Here is a 15154-nt window from a genome sequence, read left to right on the forward strand (position 1 = left end):
CGTATTATTGAGATTCGGATGGACATTTCATCCATATGGAGTAGTTGTATCGAATTCATTACGAAAATATAGCATAATGTAATGAACTACTCAAACAGTGTGCTAAATTTAAAAAAATATTTTTTACGCTTACTTTTGTTACTGTCTTAGTTGATGTGACATAATATATGATTTAGTACACAATAACTTGACCTTGAAGTTTGGTTTGGTTATAAAAGCCAATGAGTTAAACAGGTATAGGATAGGTTGATCCTATACCTGTTTAAACCGATTCTTACATCAACTACGTTGATATTACAATAGATCTGACTACAACGTTTACATACAAATTAAATATCAATTTCTATCTTTAATAAAGATAACAACAGATAATTTAACTATATTTCGAGAAAAAAAACAATAATTTAATCATGAACAAAATGTATCGCCCTTAGATATTCTTTGCCTTCCAGTTTTGTTTTACGATGGATATCGCATCGACAAAGTTTCTGTAGTCCACTTCGTCTCTGAGACCCCTGGGTTTGGCAAAACATTTGACCAGAGCCTCGAACTGGATGGCTGACACAAGAGTGTGTAGACATAGGACAGTCAGGGCTCTGAGGAACTCGCTCTGGTTAACGGTCCCGCAGTTGTGGCGATCAATGGACTGCGGGAAAACGACAAGAAATCAGAAGAAGTATTAAAGAAATATAATATGGAAGATAATACTAAAAAGATGTGGTGGCTTATTTGTCAATCAAATACTAACATTGGATTTGGAAACGATGGTGTATCTTGCTTGACCCTCAGGTGTTAGCTTGCTAGGTACTGTTATTTTTCTATCCAAACTTTGGTTCAATTACGTCTAAACTATTTTAAATGTGTTATAATTTAGCTCTATTGAGTTATTATTGGTCAGCTGCAATATGTATCACAATAAAAACTCCACATTAATCTTTCAAAGTAGTTAAGTAGCTAAGTAGACATGCTTGCGTAGCATTTAAAAGGTTTTCCCTGGGTCTCGGTTTTGACCCAGATAAAGTAATCCCTTATTGATAGTAGTACACCGTGTCCGGATGATCTTTGGGCTTTTGAGTCTATGTCTTGCTAAAGATACGGCTGATCTTAGTCAAGCTACACAGAAGGAATCACTCTATTCAAAACTCATATCGTACTATAATCTAATTGAAAATTACGCACTTACTTACATTTAGCTGAAATTTTATTTAGTTAATTAAATCTCCACACAACACAAAATTAAAGTTAACATAAAAGGTTACCTTAAAAATATCCAGCAATGCATCTGTTGGCTTGGCCGCTATATTCTCCAGCGCCAACGACACCAGCTGTCGCTCCTCGAAGTTGAGGAAGTTGTGTTTCCCGTCGTGACAAGCTACATGCTGCAGTGGCTCCAGCAGAGGAGCTCTCTCCAGGAGTGGCTGAGAGAATGCCTCCTCCACGGTGTTACAGAAGCGTTGGTATTCCACACACTCCGGTCTAGTAGGAGACGCGAACCTGTGTCAAAAGAAGTATTTTTTTGGTTTGTTTTGTTACACTTAGGCTTCACTAAACAATCGAAAATGATAGCAAACGACCGGGAATGATTCTGGCGATTGCTTTCTCTGTTGTCGGATTGAATCTGCTAAACTATATGGCACACGATACGCAGCGAAACAACACGTAGCAAAAGCACACGCCGTACCAATTCACTCGTAGATTCTTATATATTCCCAAAATAGAGTTCAATCGACATTTTCTTGTTGCTGCGTTATATTCACAACAGGTTGTGTCCCGTCCAAAGCTTTTCCATCGTGTACAATAGCTTCTATTTCACAGCACAGAAATCATTTACCAGAAACCTGTCCGTTTCAACAGCCTGTACAAGTATGCTCCCAAAGTAATTCTTTCTTACAGCACCCTTTCCATCTCCCGTCTGTTTTCTTTTCTGTTTAGTCTAGTCAATTTCAACAGCTAAACTAGTGAATACTTGGCACTGTCCCGTACAATCATCACTAACTGTACTGTATATCTACACAGCATGAAATATCAACTAATTTAAATTATAGAATACTCACACTTGCATGATTATCTGTTTCTCAGTTGGCGTAAGACAAAGTTTTTCATCCAAACTTCTGTCAAAGTTTTGGCGTGATATAACCAACTGGTTGTGAAGATCGTATTGGGACATAAACTGCGAAAGCTTCACACGATAGCAAATAAGCTGTTGAAAACACATTAATCATATCGTAAGATGTTTTTAAAATAATGCTGCGCTAATCATTAAACAGCCACTCTTTTATAGTAGGAGAAATAATGTAAATCGTCTGCTATGGTAATGGATATGACCATTAGCCTCAAAATAACTGTATGTTCATAATAGAAGGACTTTTCTATTAGTATAAACTTTAAAAGCTTAGTATATTAGAGGAATCATTGTCCAGCTATTTTAACAAACCCTTACTACTACCAATCCCCTACAAATATATCCGACTAATTAGCTTGGATTTAATAGATACTCATTTTGCATGGTCATAATACTTTTACTAGTAATTAAAATACATTTACTATCCCAAGACGATAATACTTTTATATTATAAATCCATAGTAGAATTTATGGTATTTAGTAATACTTATATTTAATAATTAATAATATTTATAGTATGTAGTAAAACTATTTGAGCTTTAGCAATTGCCGAGGCAAATATTATAGCTATTAATAAATAGTATTAATAAATATGCTAGTACCTGTTTCTTGATCTTGGCTAAAATGGCAACAATATCCCTTTCTTGAGCTTTAACGGGCATTGTAAATTCTCTTGTGTTTAATTTCACTCTGTCTGCTATCATTTGTTCATACTGGTGGTAAAAGGTTAAAAAAAATATATTAATATACATTATGTTCAATGAGGACAATAACCATTCCATATTCCTAAGTATTTCTGTTAAATAATATTTGTATATAAATGTATTTTTAAAGTGACTCAAGCCTGACCTGTCAATTATTAAAGTAGAGCGAAAACATTGTGTTTAATAAAATAATAAAATATTGTAACAAATATTGTAATGAAGAGAAAGCGTATCCCTCGTTTTCAGGCAAATAAATCCTAAAATCGCTCTACAATTTTGAGTTAAGCCACTCCCTTCCAAAACAAATACATTTCGTTAGTGTAGGGAACAAAACTCCAATGTAGTGGATTGTTCTCCTATATTATATATTATTTAACTTAATAATAATATATAATTTACAGGGTTAGTAAAAAGTGTGGAGACCCCCTGTTATTTTTTTAACGGCCCATACTAGACAAACTAAACTCGGCACACCTTTATGGCATGTTATGAAGTACTTTTTGGGCATAACCGTCACTTGGTGTACATCCCCAAAATGGGGGATTTTGGGGGAAACTAAAAAAGTTCAAATACAAAGACCTATCGAATGACCCCTCATTTTGAAGGTCCTGGTAAAAGAAAACTAACAACGCAAACTAGAGGTTTCTATCTCAATCCAGTAAAAAATGGAAGCTGATTGAAATCTTTAGAAATCGGAAATAACTTGCAGTTTTATATTCAGTTGGCTGCCTTATTTTACTGTGTTAAGAGACCTATAGTTTGCATTGTTAGTTTTCTTTTATTATGACCTTCAAAATGAGGGGTCACTCGATAGGGCTTATCATTTAAAATTTTTGAGTTTCCCCCAAAATCCCCCATTTTGGGTTTGGGAACTTATGAGAATTTCAATTGGCTGCCATTTTGTACTGAACTGAGATAGAGACCTCTAGTTTGCGTTGTTGGTTTTTTTTACCAGGACCTTCAAAATGAGGGGTCACTCGACGGGTCTTTGTATTTGAAATTTCTTAGTTTTCCCCAAAATCCCCCATTTTGGGGATGAACACCAAGTGGCGGTTATGACCAAAAAGTACTTCATAACATGCCATAATGGTGTGCCGAGTTTAGTTTTTCTACTATGGGCTGTTAAAAAAATAACAGGGGGTCTCCACACTTTTTACTAACCCTGTATATTATTTTTAAAGCTGTATAAAGCTGTGTTTGTTGTTGTTTAAAGTTAAAAATAAATATTATACCAGAGGCTGTGGCTCAGGATAAGGATCAACCTCCTTCATAAACTGGAAGTAGTTAAGGCCCAACTCGTCCAAGTAGCGCTGCTCCAAAGAATACACTTGCTCGTCCGACAACAAGATACAATTGAGCTTCAATACTTGTCGGAACTGGTTACGGTTTACATGGCCATTTCTAGCTCTGAGAACAGAAAGCGAATGTAGTGATTAGAAAGATTGAGCGTATGAGATATATATTTAAAGCTTGAAATATAGATCATTACTAGGTTTCTTGTAAGTTCACTCTACGTGGTAGTCAATGCTCAATCCTAGGACACATAGACAGTCGAGGTATAAACTGACGTATAGGCCGGAGCTAATCATAACAATGCATATACACGTCTCACCTTAGTCCGTAATGAATTTTTGAACGGTAAATTATTATTTAAAGTTAAAAAAGTACACGGTAAAGTAATGAAGAATAATGGAAAATAAACTGTGTTTAATGCATAAAACGGAGTGACAAAACTTGCGTTGTTAATTAATTAGTTGGACTAAGGGAATAGGTGCGAAATTCACAAGATGGTTTTGTGTTATCTGGTTGTTACCGTTGACGCGTATACAATAGCACTTAGTGCAACTCAATGTATAAGAACAGTTGAGAAACCATGACCACCCAAATCTTCATAAGCACTTACAATTAATTCTAGAAAAAATACGTTTTTCAGTTAACGCAAACTTTTGAAGTGAATAACCTATCAAAAAGTATTTAAGATTTCCTTGTACATCGGATATGCGTGACCAATATTCCCACTAACCTATCAAAATCATTGAAGTCCGGAAGTAGGTTCAAGCCATTTCTGCGTATCTTGTCTTTCACTATCCTGACTACATCCTCACACGAGACCATACGGTCCTCTGACAGTCCGCTGTATACGTTCCCTCTTCTTGGCAAATCTCTGACTTCCATTGGAGGACAGTCCACATGGTAGTCTGGCAGGCGCTCTAGGCCTTTCTTGGTAAATACTGGGAACAACAGAATGGTTACAGTAAAATAATTTTGCTACCATTGTTGATAATGCGTTGTAATAGTATTATTGGTTCTAATATCATCACTGTCCACCTTTATAATTTTATCTTATTTGGTCATCCTTGTCGTTAAGTACTTCACGTTTATTGGAAAATGCTTACAAATATGTCTTTATATTCCTAAGTTAAATGTTACATTAATTGAGTTGCTATTGCTTGGTCTTGTTAGTATCGAACGTCAACATTATGTTAGAAAGTTTAATTAATTGACAGCTTAATTAAAATGGTTTCAGGATTTATCTTGTTGTAAATTGAACCATTGGCCTTCAGATTTGAAGGTGAGAACTATAACGGCTACCCACCTTATGTCATTAATTTACTTTATATTTGTAGCAAATGTTAGGTCGTTGATAATGTGAAGGTCTACAGCTATAGTTAATTAAGTTTAACTCTTGCTAACACTCACCAGCCTCTATGTCGTCCTCAAACACACGCCACATCACTCTGGTGGGATCCAGAGGGTCTCTGTAGGCGTCGACAAGGTCATTCATCTCCTCAGAGGTCAAGTTGTACCTTCTCGTACCAGCCTCGCCAACTCCCATCATGTCTACACAGCGACGAAACGCGGACTCGGGTAACCGACCGCAGTTAGTGTGGTCAAAGTCCTGGAGAGGAATCAGAAGTATTAACGAAAAAAACTACTGGTGAAAAATATAACATTTCGTTCACTTCTTGTTCTAGCATCACTTAGTAGCTTCTGTGTTGTTTACAAGAAACAGTTGGTAAAAAATCAATGTATTTGTAGTTTTGTTCAACCTATTTGTATTGATCGTGTAAAGACTTTTTTATTGGGACCTTCTTTTGGGTCATTGTATATTTCTTAATGTGATAATGAATGAATTATTTTTATTGTAATGTTGCATAACAGCTTGTTAAAATTAAGCAAAAAAGTCAAATATAACGTTCTAATAATATTTCAATAACCTAAACCAAGAGCTAAAATGTAGTCAAAAATGTAAAAATGTAAAATATGAATAGGAAATATGTCAGTTACATCGGTGTAGCTGATGAGACCTAACAGAACATATTTACGGACCCATACTTACCCCGAAGAACTGTCCGATGCGGACTCCCTCAGTGTAGACGTAACGCTGAATTCTGCTGATGATTGTACTGAGTGATTCAGGGTTCCTAGGTTTGTTGAGCACAGGGTGGAATATCTTCTGTACACCAAACACAGCGTCTGTAGGCACAGTGCCTACCTCAGGTCTCGGTAACTTGGGAAGCTCGGCCGTCAGAGCTCGGCCTTGAAAGTTCGGCAACACTTCCTGTAAATTGATAGGGAAAGTATGATATGATTTACATTAAGAGTGTGTTACACATCATAGGGTAAATTGTTCGTTCGTTTATTTAAAGTGGGCAATCTTTGACATCTGTCTAACGAAGACAGATGGTGACGCTAAGAAATACAACGGCGAAATTTAAATCACTATTTTACAAGATTAATGTAATTCAACGCAATGCTACATCCAAGTCGACATAATAGGCCCTCCATTTAGTAATCACTTGCCCATTTATGTACATTTTACCTTTACCTTTAACACTCATGCAATAAACCTTAATATTATCATGAACAGAAATTCAGGATCAGTTATCTTTGGTGCTTACATTTCCATCAAGAGATTATAGTTAGGCAGGGTGCACACTGGAGAAACCCGTTACATGAAACCGGTTTCGTGAAACGAGAAACTTTAGTTGCTTGCAACGGATGGATTAGTTTAACACAGGACAGTGCACACTGCGTTGCATGAAACTGTAATTTCATTGGTTTCTTGCAACTGGTATACACGAAATCCAAAAAACAGATTTCGTATAGGCTTCAGTTTCACGTTTCTAGTGGTTTTATTAACTACGACGTAAAATTAAATAAAGTTTTGGTGCTAACCACAATACGCGTGTGAAGTTTTTTAGTATGGCAGACATCTGTTTTCAAGGGAAGTTAGCAGAAGCTGTAGAAAACCATCCCTGCTTATATGATTTCCATCTAAAGGAGTACAGCAACAGGGATAAAGTACAAAGAGCTTGGGAGAAAGTGGCACAAGAATTGAACTCATCAGGTATTTATTATATTTATTATATATTTCAATAAGTACAAAACGATAGACAATATGCTAACTTTAAGTGATAGATACATTGTTAGATAAAGCAGTTTAGCCCTTGTACATACTTATATCCAACAACACTATGGTCTGTACCTAATCACTGTTTTCATCAGTTAACTCCCATTGTGGTTGAATTGCTATGCCTGGAATCAAGAAATATGCCTTAAGATAATTCCTCATAGCCTTTGCTGTTTTTAAGTTTTTATCCACGATACGGTGACATACATTTGGATCATCACTTCCCTTAAATTCTGGTAAGGAACGTTGATATGCAACACCTTCCGATTTCCGGATGTAATTGTGCAAAACACAGGCACTTGCAACTATAGGCTTTACCACTTTCTCAGAACAACCAATAGGGACATCAAATATACGGAACTTTGACCTGAGCATTCCAAAAGCGCACTCTACTGTCTTGCGACCTAAAGTCAATCGAAAATTGCAAATTCGTTGTTCGTCTGTCAAAGCAGCTCTAGGGTACGGCTTCATAAGGTACTTTTTAAGAGGAAATGCTGCGTCGGCAACAAAGAAATATGGGAAGGGAGCCTCATTAGCGTCAAAAGGTAGAGGATGTGGTTGTGGTACATTCAACTCATCTCGATCCAACCATCGACCTAAACGTGAAGTACGGAACACACCCCCATCACTGTTTCGTCCTAGATCTCCCACATCAATGGTTGTAAAACAGCCATCTGCATCAGCACAAGCCATAATTTGAACTGAGTGATAACCCTTATAATTATAATAAGATGATCCTGCATGTTTAAACTTTTGGACTCTGACATGTTTCCCATCTATTGAACCGATGCAGTTCGGCAAACTCCAAAGTTCTAGGTAGCGATTTGCTATGCACTTCCACATATTTTCGTCAGGAACGGGCATGTACAGTGGTTGTAAACAACTCCATATTGCCTTTGTAGTCTCCTCTACAACCACACCAATAGTTCGTTCTCCTCTCATGAAATATTGGGCCAAACATTTGAACGAGTTACCAGTAGCAAGGTACCTAAAAAAAAGTTCAAATTAGAACTGTAAATAACTAATTTTATTAATAGATTTAATTCATGTAATTTTAATTACATTAATTAAATAATTTGTCAATCAACTGTAAATAACTAATTAAATGCCATTAAATTTAATTAATAGATTTAATTAATGTAATTAAAATAACATTAATTAATTATACCTATTAATTAAATTTAATGATATTTAATTCGTTATTTACAGTTGATTGACAAATTATTTAAATAATGTAATTAAAATTACGCAGAGGATACGCGTCCGGTAACCGGACCTGGATTAGGCGTCCGGCAGTTACTGTCATAACCTAACCTAACCAACCAAACTTGCTGATAATGAAAAAATTCAAATGAAGGCTCAATTCTCTTGATAACATAAAATTACAAATACCAAAAATTCTAACAAAAGATGTACAGTTAAGAAGGAATTACATTCAAAGCAAAATCTGGGACAAAAAGTTAAAGAAACCGGTAGGTTTCGATCCAAGGACCTCATGGTTATCAGCCGAGCACTCTATCCACTACACCACGAACAACGCTGGCCGAATAGCGTATCGTTGTGGTAATGGCGTTCCGGTTGGTTCCGGGACCCCACAACCCAGTGACGTCACTACCGGACGCCTAATCCACGTCTGGTTACCGGACGCGTATCCTCTGTGTTAAAATTAAGTTTGTCAATGGAATCATTTAATTAATTTAATGTTTTGTTTCAGTGAAGGAATGCAAAGACAGTTGGAGGAACATGAGAATTGTATTTACGAGGAATCTTAAATTACCCCCGTCTGGTGCCAAGGCCAAAAAGAAACCATGGCCTCTTCTACAAGCTATGATGTTCCTCAAACCGTACGTGACTGCGAAAGGAATCGATCAGCCTAGTAACCTACCGTCTCTACCACCCACGGCGGCCGACTCATCAGCAGCCGAGGAAGAACGTGTTGACGATGTTCTACCTTTACTAGAGGAACCAGCTGAGGAAGGTATAGAAGAGACCAACAAAGGAATTGAGGCAGGAAGTTCCTGTACAATTGGAAAAAAGAAAACCACGCCTCACCACCCCCCAAAAAAGACAGTCAAGCCAGTAAATGCTGATGAAGTAGTATTGGATTACATAAATTCAAAAAAAAAAGTCGTTAGTGAGAATCCTAGAAAACAGTTTTTATTGAGTATACTCCCAGATGTGGAAGACATGACTGTACCTCAATTCAAGAAATTTCGGAGGGATGTTCTTAATTTGATTGATCAGATTGATGAACCAGCATGGACATATCAGCCACCATCGGTCAGTCCACAGTCATGGTCGGTGGAGTCTGGACAATCACTATCCAATCCGCTTCCGGTTCTACCTCGTCAAAACTACATTGATGAAGGAAATGATCGACTGTATACTGAACTGGCACCTTTTCTTAATAAACCCTTAGAATAACTAACTGTTTTTGTTTTATGTTTAATGCGATAAATTTGACAATGATTAAAGGGTTTTGACTTACCTCAGTGTTATTGTTATTTTTTCCTCAGCACTGAGAGCTAACCTCCAGTTGGTGTCCTTCTTCGTTATTACTGGGCTAACTAATTCCACCAAACGTTCAAAAAGAGGCTTCGACATTCTAAAATAATCCTTAAATTTGACAGGATCACTGCACAATAGACGAGCTACTACGTAAGTACTGTGTTGACCATCCCTGATCAACGGGTGAACCCAATACTTCCTTCTTTTCTTTTTCTTTAGCCACCACCACAAAATAACCACATCATCATCATCCGAATCCATCACAAAGACAAATCTGATGGAAACGCGTTTCTTCTGTGTGCATTTGGTAAAGAAACAGTTTCTTTGAAACCAATTTCATGAAATCAGTTTCCTGAAACGGGTTTCTCCAGTGTGCACCCTGCCGATTCCAAGCAATTTTTTTCTTAAATTATGTTACATTAAAATTACATAGATGTTCTTAAAAAAAATAAGATCAGGATCAATCTAAATTACTATAACTAGTCCTACGTATTACTAGAGTACTATGTTAGTTACCCCGCCAAGGTCAGTGATGCCGCATCTCTCCATATACTGGTAGACATACTGAAGTGCAGACACAAAGGCCATGTAGTTGACCGTGTATCCATCCTTAAGGAACTTGCGGACCAGGAGGCGGAACTCATCCGGGGCAACGAAGATCTTGAGGAAGTGAAGTATTCGGGCAAAGTGGGAGATCGTGATAGTGCCGTGGTTCTTGGCAATCTGAGAGTATTGTGATTAAGAAATATGTAAGCTGTTTAATTTTTGTTCCTTATTGGTTCTAGAAGCGAGGTGTCATTAATCACTGCACATTTGCTAAGCTATTTGGTCAAGGAAATAGCTAGAATCAGTGGGTGGCACAGTTATTTCTAAACGTGTATTTCGTTTATCTGGACCTAAAAATGCACAAAATTATGAATCGGTATGAAGGACCAGATAATCAGCAATGAACATAATACTTGAAGCAAAAAATATTTAAGTATTTATTTTATTCATTATTGGGCTGTTATTGTAAATGTTAGTTATTTTTACAACGAATGAACTATTGTTTGGTAAACTAATAATTAAAGGCTTGAGTAATCTTATAGTATTATGTGGTTGTGTTGCTAGCCTAGTGGTTAGCGTCTCGGACTTCGGTGCGGGAGGGACGGGTTCAATCCCCGGCACATCCACTAAACTTTGATCTCTCGTAACTTCTCGTGTGAAATGCCACTGGCGTAGAAAAAAAAAAGAAAGAAAGAAGTAGCTTATTACAAATATTGTTAATAAATAAAAAAAAATACTCATTGACGTAGTAATTTCCAATTATCGAAACCTAATCAAAACTGAATTATTAAATTTCTAAGAATTTAGAGTTGGGACAATGTATTTTTTACTGTCGTACCTAACTAGTAGTATGTGAATTATGAATATCCACAAACATAAAATGCGTTGACACTTTCAAACGGTAAGGTTTGCAATGACGTTATAATGTCATTTAAACACTAAACTATGGCTATAAACATTTTACAACACGTAACAAAAGCTATTTACAATTTCATAGTCCTGGAAATGAGGTAGCAGCACAAGATTCCTAGCCTTCACTAGAGTTGCTATTTTGGTCAGCAACAGCATAATTCTCCTCTCTTCAGCCATGGACAGAGAGTTAACATGATAAGGGTCCTCCCACTCCAGTCCGCACACCAGAGGAGCGTACTGCTTAAAGTCTGGAACTAAGATGAAAAGATTAACACTTGAACAAACAGTTATTTAAATACGCATAAGTGTAAGATATGTAAGGTCGTTCATATAGCTTTCTTAATGTGGTGAGTCGTTTTACTTGACAGATTCACAGTCAATGAAAATTTATCAATTACCGTTTAAAACTATTGGCCGGATTAAATAGTACATTATTATTTGTAATATAACCGGAACTATTCTATTAGAGGGAGGTCAGCATAACTTATCAACTTGTCAGCAAAATTCAAGTAAGATAATTAGATTATAGAACACAGAAATGATAACATAATATTACAAGGATGTGTGGAGAAGAGACACACCATCACGAATACGAAGTGCTTTTCAGTATTACATAATATGAAATACTGAAAAGCAAATATGCTTTTCAAGCTGGTATGTTATTTATGAACTTTTCATGCTAAGACGGTAAAAAAGTAGAGGAATAAGGTTAGTTGGCTCAATTAGTTAAAGTTATTTGTCTGGTAAATTCAAAATATAAAAAAAACAAGACATGGAAATCCGAACGATTTGAAATTCTTTACAACCCATTGACCACTTGACATTTTAGGTTGTCGTTGGTATCATGCTTCACATAAGAATTTAATAACATTGATTGAATTTTATGAAACTTTTTGTAAGAAAATAAACTTGTTCTTTCATTTCATAACATTTTACCTATGTACGCATTTATCTTTTAGCACTTATTTCACGAGTTTTCAAATTCTAACCAAAATTTGTCCTTATATTCTAAACACTGTAATAATTAATTTGTTGATTCACTTACTGTTATCGTGGATGACCTGACAGAACTGACGATAGAGGACTCTGCCATCAGGAGCTTTGAAGTAATCAGCAAGTTCCAGAACTTCCTGCTCTGAGAGACCGATAACATCTTTCAAAGGTCCCGCCAGCACCGAGACGAACTTGGCCTCTGAAATTGAGAGGTGTATCCTACTTGAATAATATGAAATAAAAGTGGAATCATCATCATTTACCCTTAAAAACATATTTATCTTATAGTGTATACTGTACTTTTTTCTACATCCACAACCTTCTTTTTGAAAGGATAGACTCAAACTTGAGCAGTTTAGTCCAAAAGCTTTTTTATAATACAACTATTGTTAGCTAATAAAAATAATTGACTAGTCTAATTGCAAATCAAATTTACTTTTTATGTAACAATTATTTTAAAAGTTACAGATTTTATTACCTGATACAAGGCTGTATCCTTCAGGGTCTAAGGGTAGGTAGTGGCTCCACAAGTCCAAACCTGATCTGAATATAGCTGCTCGGATTTTGTTGCATGTCCTCCAAATGTCAAGAAGAAGAATGGGTTTGCACTGTTAAAAATACTCGTATTAATTTGCAAGTAAACCTGAAAACTCTATTCAATAATCTGCACAGTACCAACTATTACGAACTACTTTGGTCCGCTTCAGTAAGAAAAAAATTTAAAGTATCAGCGGTTTTCATAAAAATCTTAAAAATATAAACTTGCTCTCAAAGTCATTATCTTACATGTTTTATCCAGGGATTAGGCCAGTAAAATTAGTAAAAAAATTGGCTGTGCCTAGAAATAATTCCTGGACAAAAAGTCTGATGAGTTTTTTTGTAATTTGTATTGTAATTAATACTTTGTAATTTGATACTTTGTAAATAATAATGTGCAGTATAGGTATTAATTTTCGAGATGTAATATAAATGTTAAAAATGCAATGGTCAATGTTTTATTAATACAATAATTTTTTATTTAAATGACGAAAAGTCAGGTATTATTTGCTCGATTTTCATCACCAGATTATCAATAAATGAGCAATTTTGTGGTCTACAGTTCATTTACGAAATGTTTTTCTGTAGGATGGATAGTCTTTTGACGATTTAGCAAAAGCTAAAAAATAACCCAAATTTGAAAGGTTTTTGTGGTCCCAGGTCAGAAGCTCACCTAAAAAAAAGTGGAAAAACATCAAGTCCTTTTACTTCTATATAAAACAAAAGGATCAAAACTATGTCCAGCTTTCCAGGAATTATTTTCGGGCAAAAACCTATTTTTACTGGCCTAGATCCCGATGTAGGAATAACATAATTTGGTTAACGAGTTCACCACAATCTCATTTATCGTTGGGAAATATCACAAACATGCACAGACAGATTATTGTGTGATATAACATTAGAGTTATAATGGTATTTGTCCTAACTTGATAGTCAACTCACCTCAGCCATTGCCAGATTATAATACTGATATTTTAGAACGACAGATTTAGTAGATTGTACAAAAACAATACGATTTTGCGATTCCTGTTGCCACGGATACTGTGTAAACTACTCACGTAGAAAATTGGATTTCTGAAAATGTATTTAATAGGCTACTTGAAGAAAAAAAAATTCTGAACGAAATAAATAAAACTATTGAAAGCGGTCAAATATTTGTAGAGGTATTCACATTAAATCGTGTATAGAATTTTGAACAAATCAATAAAATCCTCTTGTATGCAAATTATGATGATCAAATTTTTTCACGATTCTAAATCAACCATTTGACGGATTTTCATTTCATTTGTGTTGAAAGAAAGATAATTTTGAAAGGAAGTGAATGTCGAAGCCATAGTTTTAGTTTAAGGTATAAGTGTTTTTAGAAATTAAGTTTTAATTTTTAAATCTTAAGCAGCACTGATACTGACAAATTAAAGTAGTTTCAGTGGTGACTAATAGATAGTTTCAAACTGGCATTGAAATGTTTATGTTACAAGTTATTTGTTTACAAACATATTAATCGTCGGTATTTTTTGCCTACATACTATTTCACGTAGTTTTCAAACTGAATGTAGGTACAACATTAAATACAATCAAAATGTACCATACTATCTCTACTGAGTCAAAAACCTTAGAAAATAATTATATTTAGCTTTAATTACAGTTCTGTCTTGTAAAACTTCGTTTAACATACCTAACTAACTTAAATTTCTATGTGCTAATATTTTGTTCACACTGTGATACTAAATTACTATTTAACTTTCTCCCTTCTGCCATGTTCCCTAGACCTCTGACATTGTAACTTTATCAACTATGGTCTATGCCATACTGACTGTTCACGACGTAAGATTCTATTACACAATAACGGATTCCAAACCTTCACCTACAAAAACACGAATGAAAGAGTTTATTTTAAGTACTTTAGCTTTTCAAGGATGTGTATGAAGTAGTTCAAAGAAAATGTGAAATATATTTCTCCAATGACGGGTAAAAGGTAGTTAGAGGATGTATAGCAAAGCAAGGTTGGCCTTGAGCTAGGTCTGAGATCAAAGTCATGTCATTTGTAGGCCACAAGGGTTTCTGTCTTATGCTGAGATGTTGTAAGCTTACATGAGAGATCTGTAATATAAGTGTTTTAGCTCCCTTTGATATTTTCTGGTTTGGTGAATATCAGTATGCAAACTTACAAAGTTCTTCTTTGCAATAGTAAAACATTACATGTGATGTTTCTAAACCGAAGTGGGCTGTAACTTTGTAGACAGCTGCAACAATTCGTTTGTGATACCGCGTTAGTGGTATGGCAAGACCAAGTTGTAAGTATAAAATACGGATTGTTTAGTAGTTAAAGAGGCTGCCTTTAACTACTCTTAAACAACAGTTTAAGGCTGTAACTTTTGTGAAAGCCGTTCAAACGAACCATTTCTCTCCAGATATAGT

The 15154-nt window shown here is 35.5% G+C and overlaps 1 protein-coding gene across 1 annotated transcript; it reads right to left on the bottom strand.

Annotated features, from left to right (window-relative positions):
* Positions 1–363: 363 nt before the first annotated feature.
* Positions 364–13759, bottom strand: LOC128986314 (uncharacterized). The gene is made up of 13 exons (XM_054406631.1): positions 13679–13759; positions 12678–12807; positions 12252–12398; positions 11282–11460; positions 10265–10471; positions 6167–6388; positions 5527–5725; positions 4850–5057; positions 4059–4233; positions 2725–2835; positions 2055–2200; positions 1260–1494; positions 364–646 (listed from the first exon to the last, which is right to left on the bottom strand). Exons 1-13 carry the CDS (start codon positions 13685–13687, stop codon positions 431–433), a joined length of 2184 nt encoding a protein of 727 aa, XP_054262606.1. The 5' UTR covers positions 13688–13759; the 3' UTR covers positions 364–430.
* Positions 13760–15154: the final 1395 nt, after the last annotated feature.

The sequence above is a fragment of the Macrosteles quadrilineatus genome, unplaced genomic scaffold (genome assembly GCF_028750875.1).
Source record: "Macrosteles quadrilineatus isolate MER2022 unplaced genomic scaffold, UCM_ALF_1.0 Scaffold_2__2_contigs__length_208266976, whole genome shotgun sequence".
In the NCBI taxonomy this organism is placed as follows: Eukaryota; Metazoa; Arthropoda; class Insecta; order Hemiptera; family Cicadellidae; genus Macrosteles; species Macrosteles quadrilineatus.

Coding starts and splice junctions, on each gene's coding strand:
- LOC128986314 (XM_054406631.1), bottom strand. Junction 5,726..6,166: donor GCATCGGACAGTTCTTCGGG/GTAAGTATGGGT, acceptor ATTCCTCTCCAG/GACTTTGACCACACTAACTG. Junction 1,495..2,054: donor AAACAGATAATCATGCAAGT/GTGAGTATTCTA, acceptor CTTTTGACACAG/GTTCGCGTCTCCTACTAGAC.